Source organism: Ceratosolen solmsi, unplaced genomic scaffold, assembly GCF_000503995.2.
Source record: "Ceratosolen solmsi marchali unplaced genomic scaffold, CerSol_1.0 scaffold27, whole genome shotgun sequence".
NCBI classification, from domain to species: domain Eukaryota; kingdom Metazoa; phylum Arthropoda; class Insecta; order Hymenoptera; family Agaonidae; genus Ceratosolen; species Ceratosolen solmsi.
This window is the reverse complement of record NW_011948426.1, coordinates 1780311-1798312: the sequence shown is the minus strand read 5'-3', so window position 1 is coordinate 1798312 and position 18002 is coordinate 1780311. Positions and strand designations below refer to the sequence as shown.

Sequence of the window (18002 nt, the reverse complement as noted above, 5' to 3'; positions counted from 1 at the left end):
GCTTTGGTCTGCATCCCCCCCCCCCCCCCCGAACCCTGGTCAACTGACAAACATGAATTGTAATTAAAACACGAGACGGGTGACAAAAAATGTCTCCTACGTGTAATGAAAATATTTCGCGAGAGAGTTGTAAAACTGTAAAACACTGTATAACGGGCGAAATAAAATCTCGCTCGTCTTTTGAATATTTTATGATAAAGATCCGCCAATTTGTGGTCCACAATGAGATTTAACGAAACGACAATTTCCATACATTTTTCATGCGACTAATTGCAATAATAATATTATCCGATGATTTACATAATAATATGGGCTTCGTGTGACTGGAATTTAATTATTTAATATCGGTGCTGCTTCTTTCATTAAACGCGCGCGCGCGAGTGCTTGTGAGTGAATAAGTTCATGAAGGTATCGTATAGGCAATATAACGATCGTCACGTAAATAATTCACGCAAAATGCAAGTGCGACAATGCTGAAATACAAATTTTCTCAAACTTCCATTCCCTTCATATAACGATAATACACGCTCGACATACGATCACAAACACGGTCGCCTCATCCTGACAATGATGCTCTTCTTTTCTTGAATAACCCTGGGAGTTAAAGCGAATACTTAGCCGCGAGCCTCACTTGCTTTCCCAACCAACCATTTGCCATATGGGGTGGGCCGCCCCGTTGAGACGCGCGTTTTCAGTATTTTCATATTCGCGACTTCAATATTTTCACTAAAATCGTTATCCTCGTTCCCTTATGTGCTCTTGGCCCTCTCCCCACCGCCCTACACGCTCACACTGCCATCGCCACGCTTCCTCTTCCCTCCCCGCTCCCCGATCAAACAACATTTCTCTTGATTTAACAATTAACAAATACCGCTTCTTCGCTGTTTCTTATAAGCCATTCCCCGAGGCGCATTCCCTGCCTAACTCCTTCGCAATTCGCTGTCCCGTTCTCTCATATTCGCAGCTGCCTGGGCTATTTGCATAGATGTGCGCGCATAAACGAGCAAACGGTATATGCGCTCGCTCGCTCACACACGTGTCATAAGTTAATTCACGTACTTCCGTGTTCGTTCGCGATCGCACCAACTCCTCGCGAGGAATGCGTATTGTTATCGCGCAAAAAATTAGCAAAAATTAGCCGAATTTCAAGCGGCCGCTCGATTAATCCATTGTTTGCGAACTCGCCAAGGTACTTTTCATTACAATGAAATTCACGTTTTCATAGTCGGGAGGGAATGGCGTACTTTTATTTGAGGTTGTTTGTTATTCTTTATCTTTTCTCTTTTTTTTTCTTTCATTTTTTTGCTTCGATTCATTTTAATTAACCGCAGATAATTAAAATATTTATTCCAATTTCAATTGTTTTTTTTTTCTTTTATTTTTGTCTTCATTTAGTGACAATAATACAATGGGTGCACTTTACGTTTTTTTTTTTTGTTTTACCTAAAAATGCAAACTCAATTACAATAATTGTCACTATTAGGATGATTATTTTCAGTTTTTTTGTGGGCAGTTGACAGTTCGTACTCTATGTAACGGTCTTTAGAACAGATATTTTTAATAAATATCTCAAGAATTTTTTTTTTTTTTTTATTTCAACAGAATTGCGTAATTCATCTTTAATTTATTATTTAGATGGTTTTATCTTAAAAATGAAAAAGCGTGAAATGACAACGACCTCGTACAATTATCTTTATGGAGCATTAATGTTAAAGCTGTAATGCAAAATCAATTGAAATATTTATTTTTCAAGGAACGAATCCTCGTAGATTAGCCGCTTCGTTGTACAAGCGAATGCTGTCGTGCGTGATAGTAACGAAATTTTTGCATAAAATAAAATTATTCTTTACAAGAAAATGTCATGTATATTTTGGTATTTCTCGGTCTTTGATGATATTTGTAATAGAAGCCTCTCGTAAATAAAGCTTAAAGTGAACATTTTTATCCTATTGGTAAATTTTCTATAATATTCTATCATTTATCGAATTCAAATGATTCTTTTGTTATAAAAAGTGTACTCTTAACGCGAACAGTCACCAAGTCGCTGAATTAATGTAACATGTAAAATTTAATAACACGAATGATGTAAAAATCAGTTTAATGCCCTGTTCGCCATAAAGAAGCCATCCAAACAACGAAAGCATTTATTGGCAAAATTATAATTTATTCGCTCATCGTTATTGCAAGTTGATTTTGAGTCAGTGGCGCGCCAGCCTACCTCAGCGAAAATCCATTATTTCCAGGAATAATTTCATTCCCAGCAAATAAAAGCATTCGCCCGGTATAAAGTAGTAAAAACGGCGAGAAAAACATTATCGGCTTACTAGTGCCGATTAAGCTCGCCTTAATGCAAACTTATTAATGTAATTATATAGAGGGGAGAAGAGAAAAAAAAATAGGGAAGACCGAGGTGTAGTACTGGACAGGGCAATCATTTTACGTACGATAATAATTAGTACGCGCGCAACCAGTTTGTCCGCATTTCATAATTGCCAAGCGTATAGAAGGGACTCACTCTTATATGGTAAGAGCCGAGCATCCCGAGCACCCCGAGTGCCAAACTCATCGCCCGCGACTCATCGCCCCGTCAACATCCAAAAATATGGGAAAATGAGAGGTTAAAGAGGGATACGGCAAATTCGTGCGATCTAACGACGATTAGGCGCAATAACGAGAATGACCGGGGCACCGAGTCGAGAGTTGAGAATAGGAGGGACTCGTCGGCCGTTGCCCCGCTCCATTAATCGGAGACGCTCGTCTTACCTCCCGTGGGACGCACGCTCTCTCGCTCTCGCCATCTCGCGTGCGACTCGCGCCCCCCCCCTTTTTTTCTCATCTGCCTCTGCGTTATCAATGATGCGCGGACCCACGGCTCCTCGGCCTTTCAATACCGGCTCTCTCGACTTTTGATACTCGCGTGCCTTCCCAATCCATCCCATCCCCCTCTCCTCACCCGATGCGCCTATCGTATGGAAATACGCCGACGAGTGCGCGTATCTGTCCGCTGACACAATGATTAGTGGCGCCGGCACGGATATTTAATAGCGCACAAGTTAAAAGTGAGCGCTTTCGCTACCACGAATACGTAATCCAGCCGAACGTATGCCTTGATGCATTTAATGGGTTTAAGGTACGGGGGTGGGGGGGCGGGCCTGGGCGAAAAAAAATGTCTATTCTCAACGAGCCGAATGGAGAGGAGTCCGAACATTTATAAAGGTTCGCTATTCATTCAAAAGTCCAAGTGCCAGTTGCTTATAAATACCGGATAATGGCAAGAAAAGCAGATCGAATATCTTTATTTTCCGCATTCCATTGGGTCGAGGGAAGCTGAATTTCCGACATTAATGATTTGCTTTGTCAAGCAAAGTATTAAGTATTGATTGCTTGTTCAGCATTGCTAAAGCTTGCCTTATTTATATTATATATTAACCAGTGATGATCCATTAGCCTCATTGGCAATTCAAATATTAATAATCTTTCTCGTCGAATAATGTACACGAATTTCAATTAAAAAGAATTCCTATTATCGCTTGAAGAAGAGACGGAAGGATTTATGAATTTCATTAAATTTGAAAAATATATATCTTTGACCACCTTCACATTTCGGGGAGGCAAAAGAGGGAAAATTATATTTGATCTTTTCAAAAAGGAGGACCAAGTGTTTCTGTCATTTTTGAATGCCCAATAAATTTCACTCCAACATCCTAAAACCAATTATTATTATTATTATTATTATTATATTTTTTTTTTTTTTTTTTCAAGAAACTTACAAAGTATTTCAATGAGGTTACGCGAAACAAAAGTATCGAGTGTTCGTTTGCTTTTGATAGACGTTGCTGATAAAGCTATCAATAAGAATGGAAACAGGACTCTCAAGAAGCAACCGATGTGTATAACAACTAAGAAATCTTGCTACTCTCTTCACTCCATCTCCCTCTCCCACTCGCCCACCCACCCACCCACACGCACACGCGTCCTTATCTATATGTGTCTATATATATCTATCCTCTCTGATCTGAGCGAGCGTATGACCAGAGAAGAGCCACAACAAGCTATATACATACACACATACAAACACGGAAGGGCCTCGCCAATTTAGTGACCATTCCCTGTATTTTCGATCGCCAACCGTTTTGTTCAGCCTATTTCACTATCGGGAGCCGATCCCACGCGACCAGTCGACCTCCAACTTCATTTCCAGCCCTACGATTCTATTTTCTTTTTTTGAACGAAACAAGATTTGAAACACGCTGGGAATGTTAAGAGAATGTCAGTGTTACTGCGGCTTTCAATTGCAAACTGAATGTCACCGATGAGTCAACAGTACTGCAGCTTGTTTCGAATTGTCTTTAGTGGTTTCATTCCTATAAATCCGATATATCATTGACTAAATGTCATAATAATGCGTCAAACTTTTAAAAATTTCAATCTTTACATTAATCATATATATATATATATATATATATATATATAAATAAATTCTCAAATATTTCAATAAATATTAAAAAATTAAATTGATATTTTTATTGAAGCCTTTCTGTTGGGAAAAAATTTTTATATATTTGGATATAGTTTATCGTGTAGATTACAATTACTGTGAAAACAGTAATTTTGTAAATAAAACTTCACTTTCATTTTTTTTTTCAAATTTAAATTTTCATCGTACGTATTCCTTACACTATAACTAGTATGTTAATACGCTAGAATTTTACTACTTTTATTAATTATTTACATACATGGACTACAAAATTGATCTGAATTTTCAAAAGAGTTACAAGCGAATTATAATAACATTAGTGTATTAATCTGCTATCAATCACTAATAAGGAGTATTTAATCAATTAAAAATGATGTAGCCACACATTTACAAGTTTATATATTTTAATTTCACTTAATATTCATCAGTCATGTGTATTATTAACAAATTTCACATGCCTTTTTATGTATTGTTCCTACGCAAATTTTTGCCTCATGTCAACAAGTATTTAATGAAAAAATTATAGAATCAGAATGGTCTAATAGTGATATATGTGCCGTATACTTCATAATTAACATTTTATCAATAAACAAAATGGAAATTATAGAATTGCTTATTAAACGATAATTTGAAATTCCTTGAAATTTTTTTTTGTTTCGGTAAAACTTGTACGTAGGAACGTATACATAAAAATCTGAAAATAAAAACTAAAATTTTATTTTATATATATATATATATATATATATATATATATATATATTTTAATCAAGCAATTTAAACTTTTTTTTTAAATAGTAAAATAGCATGCACGTATCAATATTTCCTTTGAAATACATTTTAAATTCTTTATTTAATATTACAAAAGTATTTTTGAAAATGTTAAAACATTTTTAAAATGCTATTTAATATTCTAAAAATGTATAAGAATAAAATAAAGATATGTGCATGAAAGTAGTATTAATTGAATAAAGCACTATATTAACGGACTCAATATTTCTAAATTAAATTTTCTGGTAAATTATTCGTTCAAACAGTCTTTGATTGAAAAATTTTTCAACGGTTTACATACATTACAGTTTACTCTCTCATAACCTCGTATATTTAATAAAATACTAATATTTATAAAAATAACAGATTCATAAAAAGACGAAAATTTCAATAAATCCTGAAGCAACTTAAATTCCATAACTAAAATAATTAGAAATATTTAAAAATTCAATGAAATACCGTTTAATCGTAAAGAGACAAATGTTTTATATTATGACAAAGATTATTTTTCAAATAATTCTACGCGGCTCAAAATCACAATAATAACGAATTGACTCCCATTTATTTAAGAATTACTCTATGCAGCTGATGTAAATGATCGTTTATAAAGTATTTATTAAATTTTTTTTTTTTTTTTTTTTTTTTTTTTTTTTTTTTTTTTTTTTTTTTTTTTTTTTTTTTGTAGTACATTGGCAGAGATAAAATAGATAAAATCATATTTGTTTAATTGAAATTTAAATAATTATGTGCACATTTTTCTTACATGACTGGGCCTTTTTAATACAACGATTGTTGATTCATCTTTGTTAGAACTATCCTCATATTAGTAAGTAATACTGAAATTTCATACTTCATGGTCATATCGACATCTGAAATAAATAAGATCTTAGATTAAATATTCAGAGAATTCGCGGTATTAAAAGTACCGAGACGTATTGGCCGATGTGTTAAAAGTACTACATTTTTTTAATGTATTGTATGAGAACATAATCTATTAAGAAATGCTTTTAATAGGGAAACTTTGCAAATAATGTTTTATGAATGAATAGCTAAGATAGATTTGAAAAAACCTGGATAGAGTTCCTTATAATTTCACTGAGCGAAAGAATATTTGAAAATGTATAATTTCTAAGTTTTTGTTTACTAAACACAATGCTCTATTGATTAGACATTCAAGACAATTAAATAAAATTTTATATTTTCCAAATCATATAATTTATATGATATTACTATAATCTCCATAATCTTTACATAATTCTTGAGATTTATCGACGATCTTTCGTAATTTTCGCAATAATCGTAAGAGATTAAATACTACCTAATCGTGCAAAAGAACTTTCATATTTATTCTAGTAATTAAACTCATCATTAGTAAATTACATTAATAATAATAATAATAATAATAATAATAATGGAGCTTGGTATGTATTTGAAAATTTGACTGTAATTTGAAAGTTCACTACTCTATAGTGTAATATTAGGTGTTGGATTTACATGAAACACTTTATGTCGTAAATATCGAATTTATTCTATTATCAAAATTTGTCATTAATATGTTGGAAAATATGCCTACAATAATTAAACTACGGAAGATAATAACGTAGGTGTTCAATGCTTAGACGTAACGTTTCTTTAAGTCTTGAAACACGCGCGTTTTATGAGGAATTTTAACTTTGTATCAAAGAGTTAACAAAACATTTAATTATTCCATGTTTTGTTGGGATGCGCTAAAGGAAATAGCACGTGCTATTGGCATACTTTGACTTTACACACACAACGTACTTGAATTCTCCATTCCTTTCCATGACCATAGATACGGTAATTAAATAATATTAACAAGAGTCGAGATTTACAATTCTTAGATCTTCAAAGCTCTAAATACGAGGAAACTCTATTTTTCGTCTACATCACAATTAAAACTTCCCGATTACATTGAAATATTTATATTGCGTGCATATCTATACGTACGTAAGCCATATCGCATTGTTGACGTGCTAAACATACATTGTTTTTTGAAAAAATTTCCCATAAAAATATAGATAGCGTGATTGCAAATATATTAATTCCCTGCTCACTTTTTAACACGCCTTGTTTATCTATCTAAGAAATTCTTGACATTACATTCAAATATGCGCACTCGTAGCTTCATAAACATTCAAATTCAATTCAATCATATATATATATATATATATATATATGTATAGATAGATAGATATTTATATATTAAAATCGAGCGTGAGAAATGCGGATAGAAGGTATTGACGAAAACAAGCAGAGAATAAGTAAAAAAAAAAAGAAAAAAGACATCGAGAATACGTACAGTGATACAAATTTAGGCTCCTCATCCCTACTTCCCATCTCCAAGCATGCGGCAAACGAAATGAAATTTGACCTTACCAATCCAACGAGCGTTAATGTTATTTCAATAAAAGCATACGGGATCAGTTTCTTCCCGACAGTCCCGTGAAACTCCGAAGATTGCACGATCGATGGCAAGAGAGCTAAGGATAAAACATTACCCACTCCCCCTGCCCCCATGAAAACAAAGTCATTTTCCTAATATAATAAAAGTATTTTTATGAGGAGATCAATAGGCCGGTAATGAAAAGACGCGGAAGCACAATATCGGCGATCGTCAAGAGGCTCGACGATTTAGTGAATGAGCCGCGCCCCAATCTCCGACATGCATCGACGATGCTCGGCCTATAAGACTTGGAGCGACCGGGGCACTGGCTTCGAGATTTTACTGTCCGATAAAAAAAAGTGCGCGCTAAATTTATCTAACGATTCGCTCGCAATAACTCGCGCCCGCAAGCGAAGACATTCCTGGCCTTTTTCTTTTATTATGGAAAATGGCGGAGCGGCGGGTGCTGCTGCTGCTGGTAGTAGTGGTGGTGGTGGTGGTGGTGGTGGTGGTGAAGGTACTTAATGAAAGGGCATTCGATGGCTCGGAAAGAGGGATTAAACATTTTAACGCCCGCAGTTTATACATTATCCTTTTCTCTTCTTCGGCCCGCGCAATCGTAAAGTTTCTAATTATTTTTAGCGCGCGAACGGACGATTGACTGCATCGATATAAGCGTTGTACGATCCTCGTAAATCTACGCGTTCCTTTGCGAGTTCTAACGTTTTACCATTATTCCTGCGATTGTCAATTTCTGAAATGTATATTCGGCTCGAAAGATGCGGCTCGAAAGATGCGGGAGGCTAATTTTTAATAGCAAATTTCAATTATTACAAACTATCGCTTCTACTGCATCGCATCTAAATTAAATTACTTGTTTCAATAATAATAATGAACTTCAAATAATTTTATGTCCATGAATGATTAGTAAAATTATATCGTCAGCATATTACGTAGCTAATCTTGCTCAATTCAATCAAATCTCAAAAATCAAATTCAATCTAAAACTCTATTTGTGCCCTCTATTTGTAAATTAAAAATTGAAATAAACGCCAATTGGAAATGTAGCGTGAATTTATCATTCGCGTGGTTCTTATATAAAATAATCTCGCCCGTAATTAACCTTAACGTTCATAATGATTATAATCTTATTAAACGCCCATCTTAAATACATAAAGCGACATTTCCAAAGACAAAAAGGTTAAGCATTCAAGAGAAATAAATATCTATCATGATACAATGCATCGACGATAATTTAACAACTAATCACTCATAGAGAAAAACAAACATTTGACACTTTCCTCTCCTCACTCGTTCCTCGACTCACTGCTTCCTCGACTCTCATATTGTATAATTCCACTTCCCTGGGAGGTGGGAGCTCGTCTGATTAAATACGAGATACCCATAGAATGCTGTGATTATCAGCGAAAAATAGAAGAAGCAGAATTACGAGACGTTCGCGATGCTGGATTATTAAGTACCAATCGACCAAGTATAAGTATCGTTTTTAACTTCCTTGTTCGCTTCTGCACTTGGCATTTTGTAGCACTAGGATTGATTGACGGAGCCGGAAAAAGGTCGAGACGCGGAAAATAAGTGTGATTACTTTTTATTAACTTTGGACCACTCGTTACGAATAATTGGATACTTGAGCAAAGGTTATAAGCGGATAGTAACGTTAATTAGGTTTTCTTAGACTTGCACAATGCACGGGTCAGTTTGTACTCAGTTTTTCCTTCGATACAGAGTGTACTTGAAAGTGCGTTCAATACAAGCTTGCATAATGTAAATTTTAATACGTAGGGGGCAAGGCTTCTAATTTCACAATCTCCTTTGATCCATGTGAAACCTGGAATTTACCGAATAACCCTGTGCAATATATGTCACTATTACAAGCATTGGAAGGCTTTTGTATAGATGAAATTGAAATGTGCCTTTATGAATTATTGTAATTAAGCAAATAATTAAGCAAACAAAGACTTGCATAATTACTGAAATATATTAAAATCTGAGATATTGAAAATAAATGATATTAGCAATAATTTATCGATACTTTGGCAATTAATAAAGATAACATTTAATAAGAAGTAATCTTGCGATTAAAGGAAAACATTCATACTGACAAATTCGTTGGTGTAACATAACCTTTTTTTTTTCTTTATAAAATAAGAAGACCTTTTGTGTTTTCAAAACATCGTCGTATCTTAACCTTCGGGCCTATTTCTATTTAAGAATGAAGCTATTAGTCTTGGGTACAATTAAGTGATTCTCGGTCTTCGTTATTATCCCGTAACCCTACTCGCACGCTTTGAAAGAATATCGACATGTACACCCGATCAAAATGCCATATTGCCGAATAAAGGGCCCAAGTCCCTTCCCCTCCTTCTGAGTGCCCACGCCATTAAAAGACGAGGGAACATCGTATGCTATCGCATTTGTAAAAAAGGTCGAAGAATCGGAGAAGCGTAACCGAGAAAACGGGTTTGAATATCCAAGGACGATTTGAAATAAGCGTAGCGCAACGAAACGATTGCCGAAATGCTCCACTTGAGCTTTGCCAAGTTTACACACGCGCGCGCGCGCGCGCACACACATACACACACACAAGCAAGCACAGAGAGAGAGAGAGAGAGAGAGTGAGACTACCACGCTATAATATACAATGAAAATAATATAATACAATTTGTGCTACATAGTCCGGTGCTAATATTTCAAGGCTTGACAAGTATATTTTTTTTTTTGTTTTTGTTTTTGTCAACGAATTTCAATAACAAAGAGCATGGGAATAGATTTAAGAAAGCTATTCTAAAGTCGTTTACGATATGTTGTGAATTTCACTACTAAAACACACGTTGTTATTAAATATTGCAAAACTAAGGCCGGTAAGTGATTCCTTAGAATATTATAAATTGTAAATTCTTTCACAGTAAGCAAAGTGGGTTTTCGCCACGTCATGTCATTATGTATTTCATATCGAAGCTGCCCAAAGTTATCGAGTTAGATAAAGCTTAAAATTTATCTAATTGGAATTGCGAGTAGCTCATTGAAAGTTAAAAATCGGAGATTATAAAAATATACATTACTATAAAATTGACAAATGTTATTAAAAAATGTGTTTTTTTTTTTTTTTTTTTTTTTTTTTTTTTTTTTTGCAATTACTATATTTTCAATTGCAATTGATAATTTTAATTGTACATTGCTGGTTAACTACTGTCTCACACTAATATTATAATTCACAGATTTTCTCGTGAATATTATTAAAAATATATGGCTTAACGTATTAACGCAGCCACTTGAAATATTGGAAAATTGTCAATGAGAAACAATCTATTTGACCACGTTAAGTTTAGCTGCTATTGAAAAATAAGGTGACCTTACTATACCGTCCACGTCACTCTACAAGATCGTGATCCCCATTGTACTGCATACGGGATATCAAGTTGGGAAATGGCACGGACGATATGCTAGAAATATGTGATAAGCTCTCGGATAAGAGCGACGTAGTAAAATCAAGTCCTTTGCCACAGCCATTTCCGAGACTTCTTTTATAAACAGTTCCTAATAAATCATTTAAAAATTCACATTCTCCATGCACGTTTAATATATTCCTTTAACGCTTGTAAAGAAAGTTTATGTATATAAAGAAAAGAGAGAAAAAAAGTTTTAAAAAAATCCATATAATTATAACTGTGATTTTTGTTCGATAATATTTACGACGTGCATATATCAATTATACTCTATCAAATATTCATAAGGATGAGCTTGAGCGTGACATTCAATGTTCCATGCAGAATTTCAGTGTTTGTGAATACATAATCAGGTGAATAAAAAGATTATGTTTGGCAAATATAAGGATGAATTAAGGACGACTTGCATACTTGCTACTTCAAAATTAAAACTTGAGCCATTAATTAATTAAATTAGTATCACTTTATGATAAATATAGTTCCGACCGCCTTTCATCCAATGGACCAAGCACAAAGTTTCCGCTGAAATAAATACAATTTGCATAAAGCTTATTGGAATAATCACACTTCAAGGCATAAATAATTTATGGCGGTATTTCCCTTCAAGGCAAAAAAAATTTTTGGGGGTTTTTTTTTTTTTTTTTTTTTTTTTTTTTTTTTTTTTTTTTTTTTTTTTTTTTTTTGTCTAGTAGCATATTAATTTCTAAATCTTCCACCGCAGGATGTAATGGCGAGGCAAATCTCAAAGAGACGGGACCAGCGCGACCAAAGCGATTTTACAATAACACCTCAAAGATGACTATCACCGCCGGGCATTCAAAAGTCAAACAATGCAGTCAAGGTTCATCGCAAATCAATCATTCGGATGCAGTAAGATAAATCATGGATAACGTTAATCGAAAGATCGTCCCTCGAGAGCTTTCCACTTTGAATATAAAACGCTAATTCCGGGGCGCCGGGATACGGCCGATCCCCAACCATCGACGGAGCAATAAAAGGATAAAGGCGAGGAGCTCGTCTGGAGGAGGCGGGGGCGTTGGTGGTGGCGGATGGCGGATAGGGTGAAGAGGGGGAGAGAGGGGGAGGGGTGGTGTGGAGGGGGAGATAACTGCCGGCTCATAATGCGCGATTCGCGAGTGTGTCCCGAAGAAAGACAGAGAGGATTCGCCGGATGCCCGCCCACAATTTCGGCTCCTTTGCGCGCATCCTTTGTGCCGCGTGAATAACTCCGGCCACGGATTCTCCGAAACTCCCTTTCGGGATGATTCGATTTCTGGCGCTATGCAACGGCCCAAGGATGAAATCCTCAGGCCTGTGTGCGTGCGCGCGAGCGACCGCGCGTTTGCTTGTTCACGTGCGCGGACAGGAGTTGAAATCGCAACAGACGCGGATCGTACTGCTATGGGTTATAGCGCGACACGAGCTCTTGTTCTTCCTTTTCATCCTTTTCTTTAAAGCCGGAGGACGCTTTACAAGAAAACTTCTTGCTTTGGGACGCTAAGCGTAGTTAATGTAATTCAAGCATTGGAAAATGTATTCCGTTGCGGCGGGAATTTAATGTTCGTTTAGGTATGTTGCGCGAGATTCCCTGGCTGTCGAGGAATTTTGTTTTGCACCAGTCGAGATAAATTTGTTAGGGAATTATGGGATATCATTGCTATTGTTATACACGGGGAGGAGATACTGAAAACAAGTCGCGACCGTAAAAATAAACATTCTCGAAGGTACTAAAGACGCCCGAAGCTCCTGGCACGACGATGAAATTGCAGCTTCCGATGTGTCTTGTACACCAAAGTATAATTTCTTAATGATTGCGCGTAGAAGAGAAAAGCAAGGTGACAACTTTCTCATGTGCGATAGTGCCGGTGTATGGGAATACTCTCTGTCTTTAAACTTGTTTCATTTTCTTAACAAGTTTGTAGTTTCATTTTAACCGACCGATAAATCTTTATTAAACAAACGCTTTATGCCAGCAGTTATGCGCAAGTATTTTAAGCTCACTGACTCTCAATTCGCGATTTGCATTGCAAATTTTGAATGACGTTTTCAAAGTAACGACCAAAATAATTGAAAACATTAATATTTTAACTCATTGAATGCAATATTCGTAATAAAAAAAAAAAAAGAAAAAAAATGCTTCTATTTAATTCTATAAGCTTCTCGTTACTTAATAGTTCGCTAATTCTTATTTACTATTCCCTCATATACGTTATCGTTTTTGTTTTATTTTTTTGTTTTTGTTTTTTTTTGTTTCACAAATAATTCTCTCCATAAAACGGCAAGAATTATGTCATACGATTTTTGGCACAAAGATGGAATTTATTTTGCTCGGCATGATCCATTTAACCGCAAAATTTTCTTAAAAACGCGATAATAAAATTTCTGCATCCCGAGTGCAGTTGCACTTAATTAGTCGAGTAAATTTTTTTAAATACCTTATTTATACACATTGTAATTGTAATGCGTAATTCAATTTGTTTTAGCGCAAATTTACATACGAAAAGATTATTTTTTTTTTTTTACCCGGCAGCATGCAAATGCAAATGTATTTACTAGCCCGTTAGAAATGCGTTCAGCCATAATCCGAAAGCATCTACGGGGACTTGAGCGTAATTTGCAAGGGTCCGCGTGACAAGCAATACGTAAGAAGTGAATTAAGGTAAGCATAAAAGCGGTTTCAACAATGCGTGAAACGAAAAGAACAGTTCAGTGCTCGTTTTTGTGTCTTATTCAGCGAGCAAAAGGCTCGAGTCGTCGTACCGTCATACACGCGCGCTCGCAGCGTAAAAACACGGGGGATCGAGGTTAAAAAAAAAATATATATATATATATATATATATATATATGACGGAGGGATGGTGTGCGGTGGTGGTTGGTGGGATTGGTGGGAGACTACGGCGATAAAAATTAATAAAAAGAAAAGTAACTGCGCGTCCGAGGGTCAAAACGTATATCCGACGTACGCACACATGGGCGAGTAGACGACGGGTTAGGAGAGAAATATAGAAATAGCCGCGGAGAAATGCATGTGGCGAGAGAGAGATAAATTAAGAATATATAGCACTTGTTAAGTCTGGGAATTACGAATTTTTAGTGAAGCTTTAAGTTTCAAGCTTAATTATTACTTCGGAGAATTGTGTAGCAGGAAGTTTCGGTAGATTTCATCTTCATCTACACGCTCCAGTCCTATTTCCAGTTTTTCCATTTTAATCTATTACGTACAATACACTCCAGCTTAGGGATGAATCCTTAAAAATTATAAATATTGGATGGACGTTTTTCTATATATGCCGATATTTTAAATGGCTTAAACCCTTAATTCGACAAATAGTAACGAGGAGTTTCATGTATTAATAGCATAATGTAGTAATAGAGGACAAAGTAATAGTAAAGTAAGGTAAAGGAGTAATGGAAGTACATTATGAGAAAGCAGACACGTTAAATGGACGGATTCGATATTTATGCAAACATTTGTAAATACGAGCATTGATACGTAACATACAAATGGAGTTACGAAATTGAAAAATCGCAATTTTTATCAATAAGTTCTTGTAAAATTTATTGAGGGGGGCGTAGGTTTTATTGGCAAACGCATGAAACGGGAGCGTAAAAATGCAATTTTACAAATACAGTGCGCGTATCGTTAACAACATTAAGCTCTAAAATTCGCAAAAAGCGCATCAATCGAAGCCGAGCGTCCCATCAATGTTATAGCACGAGATTCGCATCGTTCTCGTTAAGCTTGCGATATGGAATTTGGCGCTTGGGTCTCGTTTCCACGTCGACGAGCTTCGCGCAAAGTCAGGTTAAAATTAAGAGGTCGCAAGTAAAAACATCGGCCAGCGGCATAACGACCCTCGCCTACCCTTAACCCCAGGACCAAAATGACACTGCCGCTCGTTTTTGCTCCTCGCTGAGGAAGCATCGCTACCGCAAATTAATTCCTGAGCAGTTGCGCTGCACTCGGCGCATTTTTCTCTACCTGTGTACTAATATCCGCCTAACGATCGCTCGTTAAAATTTTGATGGGAGGGGGTGGGGGAAGGGGCGAGGGGCGATGGGCGCAAAGGACGAGTGGACGCTTTTTCACCCGAGCCCTGCCTATTGTACTTTTTCATTTTGACTGCCATTCACCGGTGTGGGTATTATTGACTGACATTCGTCGGCTCTGTGACGAAATCTCGATAATTCGCCGTTAGAGTGGCATGTATTTTCTAATAATTAATGTCGAGTGACAGGCACTTTATTAATGACGTTAAGTTTGTTAAATACTCGAGTACCTTAAGGCCTCCTTGCGATGTGAAAAGTCGCGCCCGACGATAAACGGATTTGACGACATGTCGAAAGGCAAAAAGATCTTAAGTTTTTAATTTACTGCATAAAAGGCATTACTTTTTGTGTCGTAATCCTTTACGAATCGTAAGTTTCCTTCAAATATCCCGTAATTATGTGGTTGTATTTAAATGTGCACGTTTCACTCTATTTTAAGAGTCAATCATGAAAGTGTGAAGAAAAAGCTCATTTATTTCATCCAACACAGAGGATTAGGTTTTAACTGTTCTTGGTGCATTGGAACAATGAATGCATTTAATGCTAACATGGCTATTATTTATCATTATTCTCGATTATTTTGTAATTTCTAATTTATCATTGCTTATTTGGAAAAAGGTAATGTTAATTGTGTGTCTTATTTAACGAGCAGAAACGAGTATTACGTGATTATTAGTTTATCGAATGTGTCGAGTGCATTGGCCAATGGCCTTGAGTCATTTGATGCGCTAGAAAATAACTTAATATCTTTGAGGGACAGCGAATAGTGGGAGGAATTTTTTTGCATATTTTTAGCATTACGATGTCTGCGTGCGTCATCTCGTATGATCAAAAAGCTTTCTCGAATCAATCAAAATACAACAAGGATTACCAATGTGAACCATCTTCTCCACCACTTCGTGCATACGTCACACCCCCCCCCCCCACCGCCCCCTCTCCCCCTCCCCCAATCACTAATCCACCAATCCTCAACCCCTCCACTCATTATCACATACACACACGCACACATCTTTTCCTCTATCTCAAAAGCGACAATGTCAATGACAATACAAAGATGCAGTTCTGCCATCGTGTGAACTACTCTTCACCAACCAACTCTTATCAATTGCTGATTCTTATGCCTTATCGCGAAATCAATGAGAAAATCAATTGCTCAATTGAAAATCAATTAAATGTCGGAATAAACAAATTCGCAATACGTATATTTGACGACTGAGCTAGTTGACTGTGACTGTCTCAGGACGTTAGACCGTTACTTGGCCGCAAGTGGTAATGAATGACACTGTTTGTAAGCGGCATATTACGAAGGAGCCGCCGAGGATTCGCCAATCAGCCAAAAGAGTTTACGATATGCGAAATTAGATGACGTGATGAGGATAGCGAGACATGTCTTTTTACGCGGGCCACTACTCGAGCTCCTTCGAGTGGCTCTTCATCCTTAGGCTGGGCCCCCCGCCGCTACCGCTGCCGCCACCGCTGCCGCCACCGCTGCCGCCACTGCGGCCACTGCCGCCACTGCCGCCACTGCCGCTACCGCTACCACCACCTCCCCCTTCCGATACCGCTGCCCCTCCTCCCCCGACCGACAACATCGACAACATCGTGCGGAGACCTTGAAGGAAGGTGCACATGTACCTGCGCCGAGCTGCCCATTTAAAAAACCTACCTTGTAACTTCTTCTCGGTCTCCCAAAACTTCTGCAGCTCGGTGAAGTACTTGTCCAAGATGAAGACCTTCGAGAGACCCAAGGTGGCCATATCTCAGCGCAGCCAGCCAACCCCGAAGACGCCACGGAACGATCGTGCGTAGCTCCTCGGATTGCGCGGCCCCGGATGCAGCGCAAAGCCGACGGTCGGGAATATCACTGCGAGCGGATCACGACAGAGTTTCTCCGTGCACTCTCGGCGCACTCGTCGCTGCACTCGCGCATCTTCATCGCCGATAAATACGTACCCGCGTCTCCGCTCCAACTCAACAGGCGATCGGCATGACGCGGCAAAGGTCACATTTTACCGCGGCTCCACGGGGACGGAGACCACTGTTACACGGGCTCGTGCGAGGAAAGCGCTGTCGAGGAGGCGAAAACCAAGCTCCAGAGGCCCTTTTCACGGCGTACTGCACGGAACGTGACGACATGCAACGCGAGAGGCACGGGTAGCCGTGCTGAACTGGAAGTCATTGTCGGCGAGGCAGAATCGACGGCCGCCACCGCCGCCGCCACCGCCGTCGCCGTCGCTGCTGGCCCAGAGAAAGAGCGCGACGAAGACGGAGCTAAGAGGGGCCCTACGTCGCGCTCTCTCTATCTCTCTCTCTCTCTCACACACGCGCGCGCGCGCGCACGCACACTCCCTCGTCCCCGCCTCCTTCGCCCGTCTTCTCGCCGAGCGTCGTTTACTTGGGGCCTTGTTGAGCGGGACGCCGCGGCGGGGAGGGAGACGAGAAAGAGACAGAGCGGACCGCCGGGCAAGATCGAGTCGGGAGTTAGCGAGACTCACTCGGGTCGCCTATCTCGATCCTTTCATTTCACCTAAACAAGTCTGAGAGAGAGAGAGAGCCGATAGGCAAAGAGAGAGGGAGATCGTAACTGGTGAGCGGATGCTGCAGAAAAAATCAGGCTTTAAAATTTCTCTCCATCTTTGTTACTCCCGCCAACTGTGTATATCCTCCTCCGCCTCCTAACCATCCCTTCTCACACTCATTCTCTATCGTTCTCTCTCTCTCTCTCTCTCTCTCTATATATATATATATATATATATCTATCTATCTATCTATCTATCTATCTCTGTCTCTCTCTGTCTCTCTCTCTCTCTCTATTTATCTATTTATCTATCTATCT

At 37.8% G+C, this 18002-nt stretch overlaps 1 protein-coding gene across 1 annotated transcript in view; it reads right to left on the bottom strand.

Annotated features, from left to right (window-relative positions):
* dachs (unconventional myosin-IXb-like dachs) overlaps nt 1-17315 on the bottom strand; it is a 64169-nt gene extending 46854 nt beyond the window's left edge. Inside the window, exon 1 of the mRNA XM_011500977.1 lies at nt 16833-17315. Within this exon, the coding sequence (XP_011499279.1) occupies nt 16833-16923 (91 nt within the window). The 5' untranslated portion in view covers nt 16924-17315. The remainder of the gene's footprint in view (nt 1-16832) is intronic.
* Between the last annotated feature and the right edge of the window lie 687 nt (nt 17316-18002).